At 39.3% G+C, this 19,316-nt stretch overlaps 1 protein-coding gene across 1 annotated transcript in view; it reads right to left on the minus strand.

Moving 5' to 3' along the window:
• The window catches only part of CNTN4 (contactin 4), an 886,373-nt gene that overhangs the window by 104,873 nt on the left and 762,184 nt on the right, over nucleotides 1-19,316 (minus strand). The window contains exon 13 of the mRNA XM_084840334.1: nucleotides 969-1,096. Within this exon, the coding sequence (XP_084696460.1) occupies nucleotides 969-1,096 (128 nt within the window). The remainder of the gene's footprint in view (nucleotides 1-968; nucleotides 1,097-19,316) is intronic.

Below are 19,316 nucleotides of genomic sequence, written 5' to 3' on the forward strand. Positions count from 1 at the left end.
GGAAGTCCAGGATCTCTTCTCCATCATCCCAGAGTGCAGGACACGGAATAATGGGCTCAAGTTACAGGAAGCCAGATTCCGGCTGAACATCAGGAAAAACGTTCTGACTGTTAGAGCAATACGACAATGGAACCAATGACCTAGGGAGGTGGTGAGCTCTCCCACACTGGAGGCGTTCAAGATGAGGCTGGACAGCCATCTGTCAGGGATGCTCTGACTTGGATTCCTGCACTGAGCAGGGGATTGGACTCGATGGCCTTGTAGGCCCCTTCCAACCCTACTATTTTATGATTCTAAGTATTTACATAATTTGCCTTAGTACGTAACATTTAGCGTATTGTCCCACATTCCATTCAACATTTCCTCAGCAGAAACTTACATATTTTCCTACGAATTTATATACATTAAAAAATCATCCAAAAGTCCATGGACTCCGTGCAGCCCGAGGGGGTCACTCCGCAGCGGATTCTGCAGGTTGGATTCTTAGAAATCTGAGCTCATTTTATTCTGTCTCAAATTTATCCAGCAACCCTAGGGTCAGAAAGGAATTTCACACCTGGATATGCTAATTTCAGGGGGGGAGTCGGGAATTAGTACGGTTAAAGAAAAATGAGAATTCAAGGATTTTGCTATAAGGAAACATAACAAACTCTGCAGTTGCATTTTTTCTGAACTACCTGTCCCCTATGTATATATTTCAGTAGTTTTAAATAAAACCAGGTTCATTGAAAAGATTATCTATGATGCTGACATTACACCACAAGCTTATGCATGTCTACTCATAGGTAAGTCCCACTGAGTCCAATGGGGCTTACTCCCAGGTAAGTCGGTGTAGGATTGTGGCCTAACTTGCCTATTTCTTTCAGCAACAACTACTTCATATTTAAAAGTTCCCAGGATCTAAAAATACAAAAGAGCTGCCTCATTAGAGCTGAGGCATTAGAACTGTGTGGGAAGAAATCCATTACCTTTCACCACCAGGTTTCCAGTGCTGCTGGCTGCCCCAAAATGATTTGTTGCTATGCACGTGTAACTCCCAGCATCTGCTTTAGTAACATTGGCAATCTTCAGAGTTCCATCTTCCAAAATAGTGTGTCTGAAAAGTAATGGAGAAATGCAGGTAAGTCTTTTTCTTTTCTTTTCTTTCTTTCTTTTTTTGGTAAAAGTAGTGTAATACTCAACATTAATTATTTACAGTTTGAACAGCTGAGAAACCACTGCCAACTACAAGGGACGTTGACTTGAGAGAATCCTCAAGAGGCTGAAATGCATTAATAGTACATGCATCATTTACAGGAGTTCTCCATGTATTTACTTGAGGGCAACTCCACTTTACACAGTGAGGAACTGGGAAGCCTTTGTGGGAAGGCTTCTTTGATAACGAGCGTTCACTGTGGCAACCCCTTCAAGATGCAGTGCATACAATTTTGGAAACCTTTTCTTACATACAACGTAGAGGAATTCCTTAGTGTTAATATTTTGTACAAAGGATTCAGATATTGGGGCTAAGCTTATCAAATCTGAATTTTAGCTTGAGACATACATGGTAATTTCCTTTAGGTGACACATTTAAGAACACAATAATCATGATGTATGAGGACAAAAAACCTCATTTAGCATTCTGTCTCTGAAAACGGCCAGACAGATGCCCCATGGGAAGTTCACAAGCATGGCATGGAAATGGTTACTTATTGTTCTTGGTCTCTCTGGGAAGAAGTTACACTAGCTTGAAAAATTTCTCCTCATATTCTCCAACTCTTTCACTTATAGGGAAAATGTGAGTGGAGAAATTACAATATACTTCTAGATCTATATCAACACAGTTTATATTATAAATTCTTGAAGGAAGAAATGCAAGCCTTCCCAGCAGTATGATTTTAGCTAGGTATATTACCAGCCACCGTATTGCACTGAGTTTATATGTTATTATTTCATTGTGTTTTAACTGATGTTTACTTTGAACACCACTTAGGAATTTTGTTAAGCAGTTTATAAATATTTTAAAGAAATAAATATTAGTGGTGCTAAGGAGAAGAAGGTTTTCTTGATGCCAATGCCATAATTCTGAAGAAACTATTATCGGCACTAAAACCCTACTTTTTGCTTTTCCCATACGTTATTGTGTACATTCATCTTGGGTCATTTCAGTCTAATTAATCTTTTTGCTTTAGGGCTATCATCTGGTGATCGATGGTTGTGGTTCATTTTCCTGATTAACATGGTACATATGTTTGGTGAAAAGAACAGTTATGCCTGATTCACTGGCATATGGAAGTATAACATATAACCATATTTTCATATAAAAGAATACACAAACGTCAGTGGCACCATCTTGAGATCCCTGCCAAGGAAAAGCCATTCATCTCACCTTCCTACATAAAATGTTCTAAAGTATGATCTCTCTTTCTAAAGAGTGGACATTTGTAGTCTAACATCCTACAAGTGGTTTTCCAACTCTGAAGTGAGGCATTTATTATTATTTACATCTTGTCTACCTCCAGTTTCTAATATATTAATTTATTTATTACATTTATATCCCACCTTTTTTCCACTTGCAAGGAACCCAAGGTGGCTTTCATGAGCATCTTCCACTCCATTTTATCCTCACAACAACCCTGTGAGATAGGTTAGGCTGAGAGTTAGTGACTGGCCCAAAGTCACCCAGGGAGCTTCATACCCGAGTAGGGACTAGAACCCGAATCCCCTGAGTCCGTAACACTCTAACCACTACACAACACTGGCTCTCATTAGTATTCCATTAAGTTTTACTTTGTGCCAGTCAATCAACTAGGCTTTATTTGTGACTGCAGATCTTGTATCTATGGATGCTGTTATGTAGAGACTACAGCCTAGAAGCTGGGCTGTGCCACTTCAGACTGCAGGTATTGACTCACATGACTGAATACTGTTCTCTACAAAAAACTTACCTCAACACAGAATTATTTACTTATTACATTTCTATGCTGCCCAATAGCCGAAGCTCTCTGGGCAGTTCACAAACATTAAAACATTAAAAATTAAAATGCCATGGAGAAGCTTAAGCTAGAACTTGTCCATACAAATATAAAATAAAAAAAATCTCTCCACATATCAAACTAGATAACAAGGAGAAGGGTTCTAGCCTAGTTTTCTCCCTATTATCTAGTTTGATATTTGGAGGGATTTTATTATTATTATTTTTTGAATGGACAAGTTTTCAATTATGAGAGTCCCCACCTGGCACTGTGAGGTGCTACTGTCCAGACAGAATGGCTTGCCATCTCACTGAGAACAAGGCCTAAATCATTAAATAGATTTGTCTAATGTTACAATAAACTGAATGTTTAAAATGTATATTCAAAGAGCGATTAGGTAGATGCAGTTAGTCCCCTGTAGCAGATCAGGCAAATCTTCTATATTTGTACCACCTTTGTTGTTGTTCAGTCGTATCCGACTCTTCGTGACCCCATGGACCATAGCACGCCAGGCCTTCCTGTCCTGCGCTCTCTCCAGGAGTGTGCTCAAGTTCATATTCACTGCATCGGTGATACTATCTAGCCATCTCATCCTCTGCCATCCCCTTCTCCTTTTGCCTTCAGTCTTTCCCAGCATCAGGGTCTTTTCCAGAGAGTTTTCTCTTCGCATTAGGTGGCCAAAATATTGGAGCTTCAGCTTCAGGATCTGTCCTTCCAATGAGCACTCAGGGTTGATTTCCTTTAGGATTGACTGATTTGACCTCCTTGTAGTCCAGGGGAATCGTAAGAGTCTTCTCCAGCACCACAGTTCGAAAGCATCAATTCTTCGGCGCTCAGCCTTCCTTATAGTCCAGCTCTCACAGCCATACATTACTACTGGGAAAACCACAGCTTTGATTAGATGGACCTTTGTCGGCAAGGTGATGTCTCTGCTTCTTACTATGCTGTCTAGGTTTGCCATAGCTTTCCTCCCAAGGAGCAAGCGTCTTTTAATTTCATGGCTACAGTCACCGTCTGCAGTGATCTTGGAGCCCAGGAAAGTAAAATCTGTCACTGCTTCCATTTCTTCCCCTTCTATATGCCAGGAAGTGATGGGGCCAGATGCCATGATCTTCGTTTTTTTAATGTTGAGTTTCAAACCAGCTTTTGCACTCTCCTCTTTCACCCTCAACAAGAGGCTCTTTAGATCCTCTTCGCTTTCTGCCATTAGGGGGGTATCGTCTGCATATCGGAGGTTGTTGATAATTCTCCCAGCAATCTTAATTCCGACCTGTGATTCCTCCAACCCGGCGTTTCTCATGATGCACTCTGCATATAAGTTAAATAAGCAGGGTGACAATATGCAGCCTTGTCGTACTCCTTTCCCAATTTTGAACCAATCAGTTGTTCCATGTCTGTTCTGACTGTTGCTTCTTGACCCTCATACAGGTTTCTCAGGAGACAGGTAAGGTGGTCGGGTATCCCCATCACTTTAAGAATTTGCCACAGTTTGTTATGATCCACACAGTCAAAGGCTTCAGCGTAGTCAATGAAGCAGAAATAGACGTTTTTCTGGAATTCTCTTGCTTTCGCCATGATCCAGCGAAAGTTGGCGATTTGATCTCTAGTTCCTCTGCCTCTTTGAAACCCCGCTTGTACTTCCGGTAGTTCTCGGTTCGCATACTGCTGAAGCCTAGCTTGTAGGATTTTGAGCATCACCTTGCTGGCATGTGAAATGAGCGCAATTGTGTGGTAGTTTGAACACTCTTTGGCATTGCCCTTCTTTGGAACTGGAATGTAAACTGACCTTTTCCAGTCTTGCGGCCATTATTGAGTGTTCCAAATTTGTTGGCATATTGAATGCAGCACTTTAACAGCATCATCTTTTAGGATTTTAAATAGCTCAGCTGGAATACTGTCATCTCTGCTAGCTTTGTTGTTACTAATGCTTCCTAAGGCCCACTTGCACCACCTTTCACCACCTTGCCCAGCTGTAAAATTAAGAAATTCAATAATGAAGTGCCCTCAAGAGAATTCCGGATTAAAATATGGAATTCCAAAGGCCAATGTAATGCAACTCAGTCTCTTGGCACGAGAGTAATTAAATTGTCTTAACTTTGAGGTTTCCCAGATGGAAATGCCAGGCAATGAGTAATTGATAACTGGCTCATTGGTACTCTTTACTGATAAGAAAGGAACCCAGACAATAGGTGCCAGGTTTTGCACTTGCGGCACCATGCGGTCAGTGTTCATATTAGGTTTATAGTGACAGAACACTCACAGAGTCATAAAAAGGATAATAAAAGCAATTAAGTGCTCCATAAAAACAGGAATGTGATCAGATAAGGTAACTGGAGGGAGCTTCCCAGATCGAAAATGCAAGAGCTATCTTTTGAGAATCCATACTCACAAGACAGAATGAAGTCAGATAAGTAATTCTTGTGTTACAAACACACCAGTCATGGGATTCTGGGATGTTTTTATAGGTATATGGTTATAATAATCGATCTTGTTACGAGGTTAGAATTTCAGCAATATTGTTTAGACAAATTCATTTCAGAATAGAAATGTATACTTAGGAACGTAGCTTAATGGGGCATAAATAAATGAAATAAAAATAATCTAGGCATGTTTAAGACTAGACAAAGAGTATATAAAGAAGATTTTGAACACACAACACTGAGAACTATCCTTCTGGATCAGCTACCCACAACTTGTTGTCTGTAGACCAGCCTGGTAAGCCTAAGATTTGTTGTTGTTGTTCAGTCGTGTCCGACTCTTCGTGACCCCATGGACCATAGCACGCCAGGCCTTCCTGTCCTGCGCTCTCTCCCGGAGCGTGCTCAAGTTCATATTCATTGCATCCGTGATGCTATCTAGCCATCTCATCCTCTGCCGTCCCCTTCTCCTTTTGCCAAGCCTAAGATAAACTATTGTATTTTGCTCTGCTTAGAAGCCTTGACTTAAGATGATACTGATTGTATCATATGTTTGAATCTATGCATGTATAAGCTTTGTATTTAGTATTGTTATGCTAATATTTTTATAGTAAAGGAAAAAAATGACACCTCCTGTCTGAAAGAGTGAAAAATTTAATCTTACTCTCAGATGGCATCTTGCTGTGTGAGGGATCTAAATATGTTGAGTTAAACATGGGTAGCCTGGGGTTGCCTATATGCTGATAACATATTTTGACAGAACCTCTGAACAAGGGTGTATGTCACACTTGTTAAGAGTGCAATTTAACCCTCAGAGTTAATTAAGTGGAGAGGGTTAGGACTGGGTGGATGTGCCTTATGTCGGTCTCTGCCAGCAGTGTGGAGTTCTGCTGGTGGAGAGAGGGGCTCCATCCTTCCCAGTGACCCTATTTCACTTGCAGAAAGTGCCATGGGCAGAATACTACAGCTAGCATTAGCTAGCAGAAGGCCCAGAACAACAGCATTTTGAGGGCAGGATAAGGCATAGAAAAACAACACCCCACCCCACTTTCTGCCTTACCCGGCATGACACAACAGGGTTTGAGACAGACAGGTAGATCTGTCTGTCTGCTCCTCCCCAACCCCACTTTGGATTGCTCTTTAAGTACCTTACAGTACAATCCTATGCATGTTAGCTGGAAGTAAGTCCCACTCTGTTCAATGGGGCTTATTCCCAGGAAAGTGCACACAGAATTGCAGCCTTAGGCATTTTGAGCACGTAGGTAAAAAGATTGCACTTTTTACCTATAAAAAGTGCAACACACACACACACATGCACAGAACGAGAGGGAGGGAAGGAAGGTTATGTTATGTTATGGCTATGATGTATCAGTACGAATGTCTTCCTTCCTCCACCATCCAAGAATTTTTCATTTATATTTTTAGACTGCTGAAATATGAGTGGTATCTGTTCTGCAGACAGTTCACTTGCCTGAAGATGAAGGAAGCAGTCACCAATAACTGCTGCTGTGCAACCTCCATTATTTTAAATGGGGCTTTGGCAGACTTCTATACACACACACCCTTGACAAGAACAGATACAGCTTTGAGTGTTTTGTACATTATATTTTAGGCTGCAACCCTAACTACAGTTGTTCAACAGCTGGGTCCATTAAAATTAATGGACCTTGCTTTCACATAGTGAGATGAAGCAATATGTAAATGATTAAAAATAAGGCCATCTGAGATCCATACTTCAGAATTTTGATAACACTTGTTGAATCATTAAATTTTATTTTATCCAGGTTTGATTTGAAACACTTCCTTGACATGCCTTTTTCTCCAGCACTCAAATGCCCTTTGATTTTCTATAATTTTTACTTGTAGTGTAACGTTAGGCTGCTGAACACTTGAAAGAATTTCAGGATTTCCAATTCCAAAGAGGAAGTGATGCTGTTAATTCCAGTATGAGCTCTGTGTGCCTGAGGGCTTAGTATTACTTTACTGAATACAAATCTGTGAACCTGAGACATGAGGCTGGCTCTCAATACCAAGTGGATGTCAGGATGTATCTTACAGCGATGTTAAAGCTCTGAACAGGCAACCAAATCATTTCATGAATCTATGTGACTGAATTCTAGAACCACCACAGCTTCGGCCCCTAGATCTCCTTCATTTCATCCAAAGGATTTGTAATAAAACTGACAAATACCTGCCTAAGAAAACTGCAGTTAATAATAATTATTATAAATAAATCAGAACTTCAATATTTGTCTTTGAACTGTAACTTGCTGATGAAAGGGCTTCATGGTCACTGATCTAGGCATTAATTTTTGCTGAAGGCGCTCTTCTGAGCCACACAAATGTTTTGAAACTGATGAGGCAGATGTTAACATAAGTAATCATTTTAGCACTTTGAAATTTGTTCAAGGGAGGTCAGGAAATAGGGAGGACTTGCACTCTTTCCTGTTGCCTCAGAAATTTCCTTTTTAAGGGACTCTGGTTAAACCAGGGAAAAAGGCCATTTGAGGCTATGGAATTGTTAACTGGGTCGAAAGAGAATGTATTGTGACCAACTACATCAAGTGGCTTTATGGATAATGGCTTTTGAAGGTGAGAAGTTCAAATGAAATCAAGCATTATTCGGCTTACTGGCAATCAAATAAGTTTCAATTGAGAGGTTTTGTACGCAGTTTCAGTGGGTGCAATCCAACAAGCAGTGCTATTGCAGGAGTTTGACCCTAGTAGAATAAACTGAGATTGTGAGAAAAAGTGATTCGTGGGTTTTATCCAGAGATGGTACAATACTGCCGTATTATTTTTTTATTAGGGTTGTCACTTGATTAAAGAAATCTTAGGTTGTAAATCTATGCACACTTATCTGGGAGAAAGTACCATGGAACTCAGTGGGATTTAATTCTGAGTAAACATGCATAGTATTGCATTGTTAGTTGAGTGGTAAGAGGAATTACCAAAATGAGCAATTCAATCTGTGTATAAATAAAACAGTGTAGATGAAAATTACATACTTTGGTTTTAGATGATACCAATCTATGTTGTAGCATACACTAACTTAGAAAAATCTTTCTCTCTTGTAAAGTTGTATTTGACACCTGAAAGTTTTGGGAAATAATTATATTAACTAAAAAAAAAAAAAGTTCTCCGATTTATTAGTGGTGCCTAGGTCCACACAGAATCCCTGATTTGAGACTCCATTATCTTAGGCAAGATAATGGAGTCCCAAATCAGGGATTCTGTGTGGACCTAGGTACCACTAATAAATCAGAGAACTTTTTTTTTTTTTAAGTTAATATAATTATTTCCCAAAACTTTCAGGTGTCAAATACAACAAATTCAAATTCAGGTAACAGCGTTCTGTGCACCTCGGTGTTCAGTCACGCTGGCCACATGACCACGGAAGCGTCTTCGGACAGCGCTGGCTCTTCGGCTTAGAAATGGAGATGAGCACCACACCCTAGAGTCAGACACAACTGGTTGGGGACACCTTTACCTTTATATCTTAGGCAATCCTGGTAGCCGGAAAATAGAATGGATTGATAACGTTATTTCTTTCTAAAGCGCTAGAGTTAATTCTCAGTTATGATGCCAAATCATTAGCAACATCATTAGAAAATGTAAAGATTTTCCTGAAATGTTTCCGTATCACAAATCAGTGTTATTAGTTTGTAGTTTTTATTATTTATTAGCCATTAGTCATTTCCAAAGTTCCACAAATAATCAGTGTTATATAAATATTAGTCTTAAAATATACCATCCATCAAACTCAGATACTTTTTTTTTTTTTGCATAGCCAAAGAACCCAATCTTAAAAGCCATCCATTTTGTTACCTAGTAGTATACTGTCTCTCACTCAGTATACTACTAATTTTCAAGGTATCAATTGAGGCTTTAAAAATTTAGCTTCCTTTTCTAAACCAGCTTTCCAGTACAGCCATAAACTGATATCATTGGAATTAAGGCTGGATGGGCCAAATCCCACCATTTTGTTCACCATAAGCTGCTATTTTACCCTTTCCTCATTTCTATATATCTACCAATATTGTGAATATTTCAATTTATGTACAGATTTTAAAAGAATCTAGGTTTGTAATGGCTGACATAGGGCTTGAACCATTAACAAAACTGAAACATTTGTTGATATTCATCAAAAGGGGATTTATTAAAAAAAGAGAAGAAGCTTGTAATTAAAAACTGGTATATCTATGGAGTTTCCTTCCAAGTATATCTGTTGAAGATGGCAGCTTTTAGATGTAGTTTCTGAAACATGGATTAATAGGAATTATATGCATATTAATGATTTTAGTATATTAACCTATCATTCAGCAGCATGGGCTTCTATAGGAATGAAGGAATGGAAAAAATACAAGCTTATTTGTATCAGGGTTTATAATTGCAGTGTAAGATAACAATATGAATAAGGTAAAATCTGATGTTATGTGCTACTCTGATACCAAACTAATTAACTGTGTAATAGAATAGGCTTTGTATAGGAAAAGTACTTGGTTGGTTGGACTCACATCTACTGACTGCTACAATTGATAGAAGTATTTTCAGTGACTTGAATGAGATCTGGCTCAGGAAATTAGTGGGCTTTTTAAACAGATATATTTTATAGCTTTAATAATTATAGATTATTATATTGGACTGGCCAATACAAACCTATTACACCAGTACTTTTTCATCTGCACTGGCTACCAGTCCATTTCTAGACCAATTCAAAGTGCTTGTATTAACACTTGAAGCCCTAAAAGGATTTGGGAGCAGGTTACCTTCTCCCCAGCCCGTAAGATATCTTAAGGCCCCTTCTTCAGGTACCCTCACCTAAAGAGGTGTAAGTGGCTATTAGAGAGAGTGCCTTTTTGTTGGTGGTGCCTGGTCCTCCCCAGAGCTGCTTTCCTGACACCCACGCTATAGTATTTACAGCATGAGGTAAAAACACCTTTTTACTTCACAGGAGTTTAAATCTTAAGACATTTTAGTATTTTAGTTTTACTGTATTAATGGTTTGCTGCTGCTACTTTTATTTATTTTAGCTTTACACTGTGGTTCATTTTATTCTGGCTGATTTTTACTAGTTGGTTAAATTTTAATGGTTTTATTGTTAACCACCCAAAGAACATTAGTTATAGGTAATTATACAAACATTAACAGTAAATAACTGTACACATGAAATTGCCATACACTAGTTATGACATTTTGAATCAATAAGGTGAACTACTAATAATTCTATGTTGAGTAGGATACAGGTATATTTGGAATTAAATCACTATACAATGGCAACATTAAATGCTGCCTATATTAGTTTTGAGTTAATGAAAACTGCTTTGTTATGAGAACTGATACTTTTTTTTAAGGAACATATTTTTAAAGAAAGAGATCAGTTAGCAGATGTTTAAATTATAAACGCTTTTCAAAATAATTTGTTCATGATGAGCTACAGATGCAGTACTGCTAATTCAAAAAGAAGAAGAAATTCGTTCAGAAAGGACATGGAAGTACATGACTGTGGAGTATTCTGTGAAGGTAGTTCCCACAGGATTCAGGAGGTCAGATCCAGATCACCACTGCAGTTCCCCACTGCAGTTCCAAATATCTTCCAGAAGGTTCCCCAAGCCTCTGGAAGAGATTTGGAGGCACACAGTTGGGTGCAGAGGGGAGGAGAGGATGCAGAAGTCTTTTCCTGCAAGTGGTATCTTTCTGCTGGTGGAACAATGGATCTGGATCCAACCCAAGGTAAATTGGTGGCCAAGAAGCCTTTTTATATTTAAAAGTTAAGAAACATCTGCTTTTTAGTCATCCATATCCCCATGACAAAAAGCCCCCAGTTCTCTCTAACATAAATCTTCATAATCCATGTCATTGTTAGCCAATCTTTTGGCATGGTTGACACCCGGAGAAACCTTTCAAAAGAAATGTAGGGGAAATGTTACTCTACAAATATAAGAATTCGGATGAAGATGTACGGTGTTGTGTGTTGTTTCTTCCTTTCAGCCATTTGAAACTTTCAAAAAATTGTGCTATTACCTGTCTCAGGATGAAGACCCCATATGGCCTCTTCATCCTGAGTAAGATGAAATCTGGTTCAAAAACCAACACTCCAACATGCCCATTGTGGATTCCACTAATGCCAGGTACACGCCATCAGATGCAGCAGAAAGCAGCAGCCTACATGCAATCAGGCATCTGCCTGTCACTCTGTATCATAATATGCAAACCAGTCCCTCAGAGCCCTTTTCTTTTGAAGTAAACTTGTAATACAGTCTGGCTTTTCCAGGCTCCAGTGTAAAAATGCTTCAAAATTTACTTATGTCAGCCATTAATCTATTATTGAGCAATGTGTTTCATGCTAATATCTGTGAATTTAGACAATACTAGATAAAAAACTGAAGATATAATTCCGATGATTCTACTTAAAGGCTAGAACACATGAGATATATTTTTACTGCTTTTTAGTCATAGTTTTTATCAGCAATGAGAGAGAGAGAGAGAGAAAGAGAGAGAGAGAGGATTTTACACTGTAAAAAAAGGTAATACAAGGTATTTCTGAATCCCTATAGAGATAGGTCATCTTATCTATCATGTATTACATTATCTGTAACATACAGTAGCTGTTGATCTTTGCTGAGAACTGGAGATTTCAGACCCACAGAGACTTAAAACACATCTGGGTTTAGGAGATAAATTGAAACTCTTTTTATTAAAAGTAAAGCTTTTTAAAATTCTAGGTCTTCAAAACTGATGGGCAGCTCAGTTCTAAAGAACTGTAGCTGAATCTGGCTTTCAGAAAGTGATGTGATTGTGACTAGTTTCAGTTTTAAAATACAAAAAACATAATGGCAAATAAAGTATTTTGACTTTGAAAAATGTAATGCATGAAAGCATTTGTTGATTGTTCATCATTTTCTGTTTTGCCATTTGCAAAATGGATTATACAAAGCACCAGCAGAAGTTGGTCTAGTCCAGCTTTCCCCAACCCAGCACCCTCCAGAGGTTCTGACTACAACTCCCATCAGCCCCAGTCAGCATGACCATTGAGATTATGGAACTTGTAGTCCAGCACATCTGGAAGGCAGCAGGTTGGGGAAGACTGGTCCAGTCAGTAGTGTAAATGGAAAAATGACCGGGCCTTAGGATTTACCCTGCACAAACACCTACAAAAATGGTTACGTGACGTAATCTTGAACTTGAAAAATAATACTACTGTAAATTCCCTATTCAGAGAAATTCCCTATTCTATTCTGCAGAGGGAATGACAGGAAGAGAGATATCATTGTCAAATTCATTTCCCCCCTCCCTTAAGAACTCTACTTTCTCATGGATAATGGTGGAGGAAATTCAGTGCAGTTACTTAACTCCAGAGGGAAAGAACACTGAGGTTAAGAGTGAATAGTACAACTTAGCCTGAACAGAACAACAAAGAATATTGTGGACGCGAAAGACTAACAAATTTATCATGACACACATTTTTGTGGACTGGAAATAGAATTGAAACTCTTGATGAGTTGGGAATTTAGAATGAAAGACTACTGAGTTACAATTCATCAAGAGATTTAATTCTGTCTCCTGTGGCTTGAATTGGAATAAAGGTTTTTTAAAATCACACTACATGTTTTAATTGAGTTACCCAGTGCCAGGATGCTTCTGTTCTCAGCAACGTTTTGTGAATTGGCATTGTTAATAACTGTCACTGTCTGTACTTTCTGCATTTCATTTCCCTCTGAACTCACCCCAACACACAACTATGTGTGTATATACCTGTAACTCAGGATAACACTTCATACATCTGATGAAGTGGACTGTAGTCCATGGAAGTTTACACCATGACGTACCTGGTGCCACCCCCCTGAATAGCAATTACTTCCAGTAAGCATTTCCTGTAACTGTTGGTTAGTCTCTCACATCGGTTTTGAGGAATTGTGGCCCATTCCTCCTTACAGAACTGCTTCAGCTCAGTGACATTGGAGGTGTTCCTTGCATGAACAGCTCGCTTCAGGTCCTGCCACAACATTTCAATGGGATTTTGGTCCGGATTTTGACTAGGCCATTCTAAAACATTTTTTTTCTTCCACAGCAATTCTTTTGTAGATCTGCTTGTATGTTTAGGATCATTGTCATGTTGCATGATGCACTTTCAGTTCAGCTTCAGCTCACAGACGGATGGCCTGACATTCTCCTCTAGAATCTTCTGATACAGTGCAGAATTCACGGTTGTGTCAATGATGGCAAGTTGTCCACGTCCTGAGGCAGCAAAGCAGGCCCAAATCATCACATTCCCACCACGCTTGGCATTTGGGATGAGGTTCTTCTGTTTGAACTCAGCGTTTGTTTTTCACCAAACATAACGTTTCTCATTTAGGCCATAAAGTTCTACCTTTAATTCATCTGTCCAGAGAACATTGTTCCAGAGGTCTTGGGGATCATCTATATGATCTTTTGTGAACCTCAGACAGGCAGCAATATTCTTTTTAGACAGCACTGGTTTTCCCATGGCTATCCTCCCATGAACACCATTCTTGTTCAGTTTTTTTCTGATTGTTGAGTCATGAACACTTACATTAGCTGAGGTGAGAGTGTCCTGCAGATCCTTGGATGTGGCTCTGGGGTTCTTTTTGAGTGCCTGGATGATGCGTTGGTTTGTTCTTGAAGAGATATTGGTAGGGAGACTGCTTCTGGACAGAGTGACTGTGGTCTCGAACCTTCTCCATTTGTAAATTATCTGTCTGACAGTGGATTGGTGGAGCCCCAAATCCTTAGAAATTTGGATTCTAAGTTTTGTAACCCTTTCTACATTGATGAGCAGCAATAACTGCTTTTCTGAGGTCCTCACAGACATCTTTTGATCATGGCATGATGTGTTTCCACACAACAATATGGTGATGACCAATCTCACAACATTTCTGATCCTTTGATAGGGTGGGGCCTCCCAAACTCACCCCTGAAGATCTACCTAATTACTTAAACACCCGATTCTAATTATTCCCTTTACTTGAGCTGATTCAATCGGGTTCATTTACTTTTGCACATTCCCTGACTCTTAAGTACTCATGGTTTGCCTAATTTATACATTGTTTTATATCACAAGACATGGAATTGGTTACTGTAAACCCTATTGGATATTTAGAAAAGGACTGGTTTTGATTCATGAAGGCTATCATGGTAAAACTATGGAATTTCCATAATTATCATTAGGGTTCACACACTTTTTCTCACCACTGTATGATATGTGCTATTTGCTGCGTCCAGCTATTGTTCATTAATGTCAGGTGGCAAATGAACAGATGCCCCTCTTTTTGACTACACAGCTTGTGCTGTGTAGTAGTTTAAGACTGTGGTCTCCAAATCAGCAACAGCAGCCACCTGGAGGAAGAGAGAGCAAGTGGGATCTGAACTGACTTACAATCTTCTCAAGGTTGGCTGGCATTTTGTCAGCCCTTTCTTTCTTCAGCTGCAGTATAAATTTTCTGGCTTGTTAAGCCTCAGTGCCTTTGTTATTGAGCTAAGGAGCTTTTTTTGCCCTTATGTAGCTTAGAGTCTTTGAAAGTTTTTCAAGGGGCTGTGCTTTCCTTCACCTTTTACAAATTGTACATCTGCCATGGAAATCATGAAAATGGGAGGAATCTGTGCTTGAGACGAGCTAAAGGACTTGCTGTGAGATTATATATACATACCCTTTTATACCACGTCTTCTGACAGTTCCCATGCTGTCATACCTGCATCTCTTATCACTGCCAGAACCCCATGCTGATCTGGCCTCACACAAGTGGCAACAGCAGCCACCTGTTGTTCCTGCACCTTAGCTTGGAGACATGATACGGGGCCTAGGCAGGCATCTCATACAGGACTACCTTACTTATCCCTTGAATGGATCAAACTAATTGTCCCCGAAGAAGAGTCAACACTGGACAACAAACATGGCTTACAGTGCACCTTTGAGATCTCCTCTCCCTTTGACTTCTCATAAACAATCCTAGCAAACATTTAAACTTGGAATTCTCAGAATATATAACCAGTACTTGAACTCAAGCGTCAAGGGTATATTAACTAATTTACAAATTGGTCTGTGTGTGTTTTTGGTCAACAAATAAGAGCCTTATTTATCTGAAGCAAACTCCTAAGAGGTTTCCCACAAGCAAGCTGTTTTGCCTAGAGGCGGGCTGATTTCAGGGTTTCAGTGATAGACCCAGTTTATTAATGCCAGCTGTGGTCATTCCACATTTAATATCCTTATAAATAGCTCTTTCTGGCCAATCAAATATGTCCTTGTCTACATTGCCAGAAGGAAATATTACAAATATAAGTAAGATTGGCTGACTCACCCCCATCTGTGCCATGCGACGCTTGCCAGACCCTTGCTGGCCGCCTGACGCTGTTCGCTGCACTCAGCGAACAGCTGGGTGGTCTGCGGGTGCCCAGCGAGTAACCACCTGATCCCTTGACAACCTGACATTTTGTGTAAAAATAGCGGCTCAGCCTTTTTCGTTAATCCCCATTTACACAAATGGTGGCCGTAAGGCAGCCATTTACTCATGTTTATGGGTGTGAATGGTCCATTTATGCCTGTAATCTTGCATAAATGGCCCCTTTACGGCTGCCATTTATGTAAATGGGGATTTATGAAAAAGGCCAAGCTGCCATTTTTATGCAAAATGGTGGCTTGGCAGACCAGCGGGGACTTCTGCACTTGCCCAGCCTGGCGTGCACTGAATTGGGTAAGCGCAGCCGTCTGTGGACTGGAGTCTGGGAGGTCGAGTGGGGGAAGTCTGCCCGACTCCACTCCCTTCCTGGACTCCCATGACATCTCTAATAGGAAGCTGCCTTATACTTTGTCAGACCATTGGCCCATCTAGCCCAGTATTGTCTACACTAACTGACAGTAGCTCTCCAGGGTTTCAGGCAGGATTCTTTCTTAGCCCTACCTGGAGATGCCGGGGATTGAACCTGGGACCTTCTGCATGCCAAGCAGGGGCTCTACCACTGAGCTACAGCCCTGGTGTATTTTGGTGCAGCTTGCATCATGCTGAAGAAGCGAATATGTACCAGAAATAAAATAAACTATGCTGCTACATGCTTGATATTATGAGTACATCAATTTCCTAGATGCAAGCATATCATACATATTTTGATTGTTGATTAAGCATGTAAGTCAGAAATATTTCATGCTTAACCAAGCAAATTGTTTTTAATGTTCGTTCCCCAGGAAACTTCTAAATGTCTGACATTTTCTTTTATGGGTAGCAAAATGTTCTTAAGCAAGAAGTTAAAGAAATTCCATCTGTGAACGTTTCAGAAATTTTAGGCAAAGTTGTCATTGCAAAGTTTTTGAAGCCACTGTTGATATGGCTGGTTAAAACAGGGTGCACTGATCAAGAGCTCTGTCAAGAGATAATCTATCTTCAGTGGATACAGGTTAACTGTATTTGGAAATATCATACTTTTTATTATTAATACCATGTGCTATTTCTAAAAAAAAAAAAAGACACATAAGCACAATATGGAGAACTGCCAATGTTTAATGGATGATTTCTTATAATCTCCTTTCCAGATAATAGACAGTTATTTTTCTCTACTGTAGAAGCTTATTCAGTGATTGGCAAACAATCTAGAGACAGCTTTGAAATCAACCAGGTAATATGCTCTAATGACTAATTCATCTGTAGGAGCTGATGGAACTTTTTTGCTCAAGAGATTAATCTTCTGAACGAATGTTAATGTTTCAAAATGACAAATACTTAAAGGGAAGGAAAAAATGATAGATTCCGTTCTAATTCTTATAAAGAAATTGCCAGTGTTTTAGGGTGTAATGAATCCAAGGCTTTTGTTCATTTCTAATACTATCTGTGCATATTGGCTACATGGTTTCCAACACTGGATTGAGATCATGTGCATGGTGCTCAACTCACATGATCAATACAGACAGCATCAAAATGTCCAATGGCATACTTGATCCCCATCAGCATGCTGATGGCAATGAACGCTGCCATCCATTATCTCATGACATTTAATATATTTCTAGTCACATGAAACATCTTGTCAACGGAAAATATCTCAGGACATGGGACATGCCATTCCTAAATCCACTCCTTTTAACTGGTCATTATTCCTTCTCCTTCTCCCCGCCCCCCGCAAAAAAACCTGGGTCTATCATGAAACCAGTGTAATATTACTAATTTATACAAGTGATTCTTAAAACTTTGATCTATGGAGATGACTGATAGATAGTAAGAGAACTGCCAAAGGTATTTTGAAAACAAGCAGGAATAAATGCTGAGCCTAAACCAAATTCTTTCTGCATTCTGATGCAGCTGCTAACTAGCATTGCTTCACTCTATGTGATCTGCATTGCAGTGTGAAAGTAATTTGAAATTTTTTAAATCACATCCCAAGTGGTGGCTGTAATGTGAGAAAATGTGGAAGTCTACAAAAAAATAAAAAATGAACGCAAAACAATGGTGCACAATAAAAGGTTTAACAATGGATGATTTACCATATTCACACCAATTGAAAGAGAAAGTGTGTCCTGAACATAAACAGGTGTCCATTCAGGAATCTCCTTTAAAATGGAAATCCGTTTGCACTAAGAAGGCAGGGTGCAGCTGCAGTGTTCATACACTGTACACAAAGCAGCACTGCTATCAACTCCAAGAGTGCTGATCAGCTGTTAGCTAAGTTGGTTCCAGACTCCCAGATAGCTGGGTATAGGATTGCAGCCCAAATTCCGGCACAATTACCCCCACCCCCAAACAGTAAGTGATCAGCATTTTAGAACTGTCATCATATCATCAGTTATGTGGGAAGGACACTGCACCAGCAAGCGTGTAGCTTCTTGCTTCATTTTTGGCATTTAGGGGCGGAATTAGCATTACTCCCATGTCTGCAAAAAATGTCATGTGTGATCCAGTTCGCAGAGATATGTGGCTGTCAGAAGGTACTAATTCCTTCTTCTGCTGAGCATGAAGTGAGAGCAGTTTCATGAAAGTTTCACAGAGCACTGAGGGAAAATTCCCCCTCCCCTCCATTTCACAGGAGGAAGGGGATTCATTTTGATTCAGAATACAGAAATATAATTATGACAGGAAAATCCGTTATCACATGGAATGGTCTTAAATGACAATCTAAAGGGAAGAACTGGCCTTGTATAATTAGCAACTGTGAACCACAATCACTCAGAAGAGTGATTCAATTTTGTAAGAGGTAAATTGCTTAGAAAACTCAGAGGTAAATAGAATTTTGTGTGATTGGGAGGAAGGTAGCTTTGGGAATGCACCATGGCCACAGGAGAAGAACAAAGTTAAAATAAAATGAAACTTCAGGAGGTCTTTATAATTGCCAATCACACTGAGCTGCATTTAACCTATTGCATTTGAAAAATGGGCAATTAGATTTTTTTCGTCTCACCAGTTCATAGCTAATTCTTAATTTTAATCTCATACAGAATGTTAAATGCACTTCATTCAGAGAAGTGAATTGCTTCCTACAATCTATTTCCAGTATTCTCACCAGGGACCCTATAGCCAAGTCTGAGATAGGCATGTTCTACATTATGGCAGGTTACAAATGCTAATAACTACCATAAAAGAAAAGGTAATTTGTTCTACTAAAGGAGCTTTTTTCCAGCTATTTATTTTGCGCTGAGTTGTCCAAGTGAATATACTTCATAACAGCATTTATTAATATCTGTGTACACAAGAAAGCGAAGTTTGATCTTCATTTGAACTTTTCCCCTGAAGTACAATTTCACATTTTCAAGGCAAGCATGAACCTGATGGAACATCATCTTGAAAGGGCTGAGGGGAAATATTTATAGTTATTAATGATTTTCATGTAGTTACAAGATTATTGAGGTCAGATCAAAGTATAAAAATATATCTAGATTATCTAGGAGGAAGACCTAGCTGCAATGATATCGTTCTTACAGACTACTGCTAAAGAAAGTAAAAACAGGTCA

The sequence above is a fragment of the Heloderma suspectum genome, chromosome 2 (genome assembly GCF_057233095.1).
Source record: "Heloderma suspectum isolate Gila_16-S chromosome 2, 16-S_ref, whole genome shotgun sequence".
In the NCBI taxonomy this organism is placed as follows: Eukaryota; Metazoa; Chordata; class Lepidosauria; order Squamata; family Helodermatidae; genus Heloderma; species Heloderma suspectum.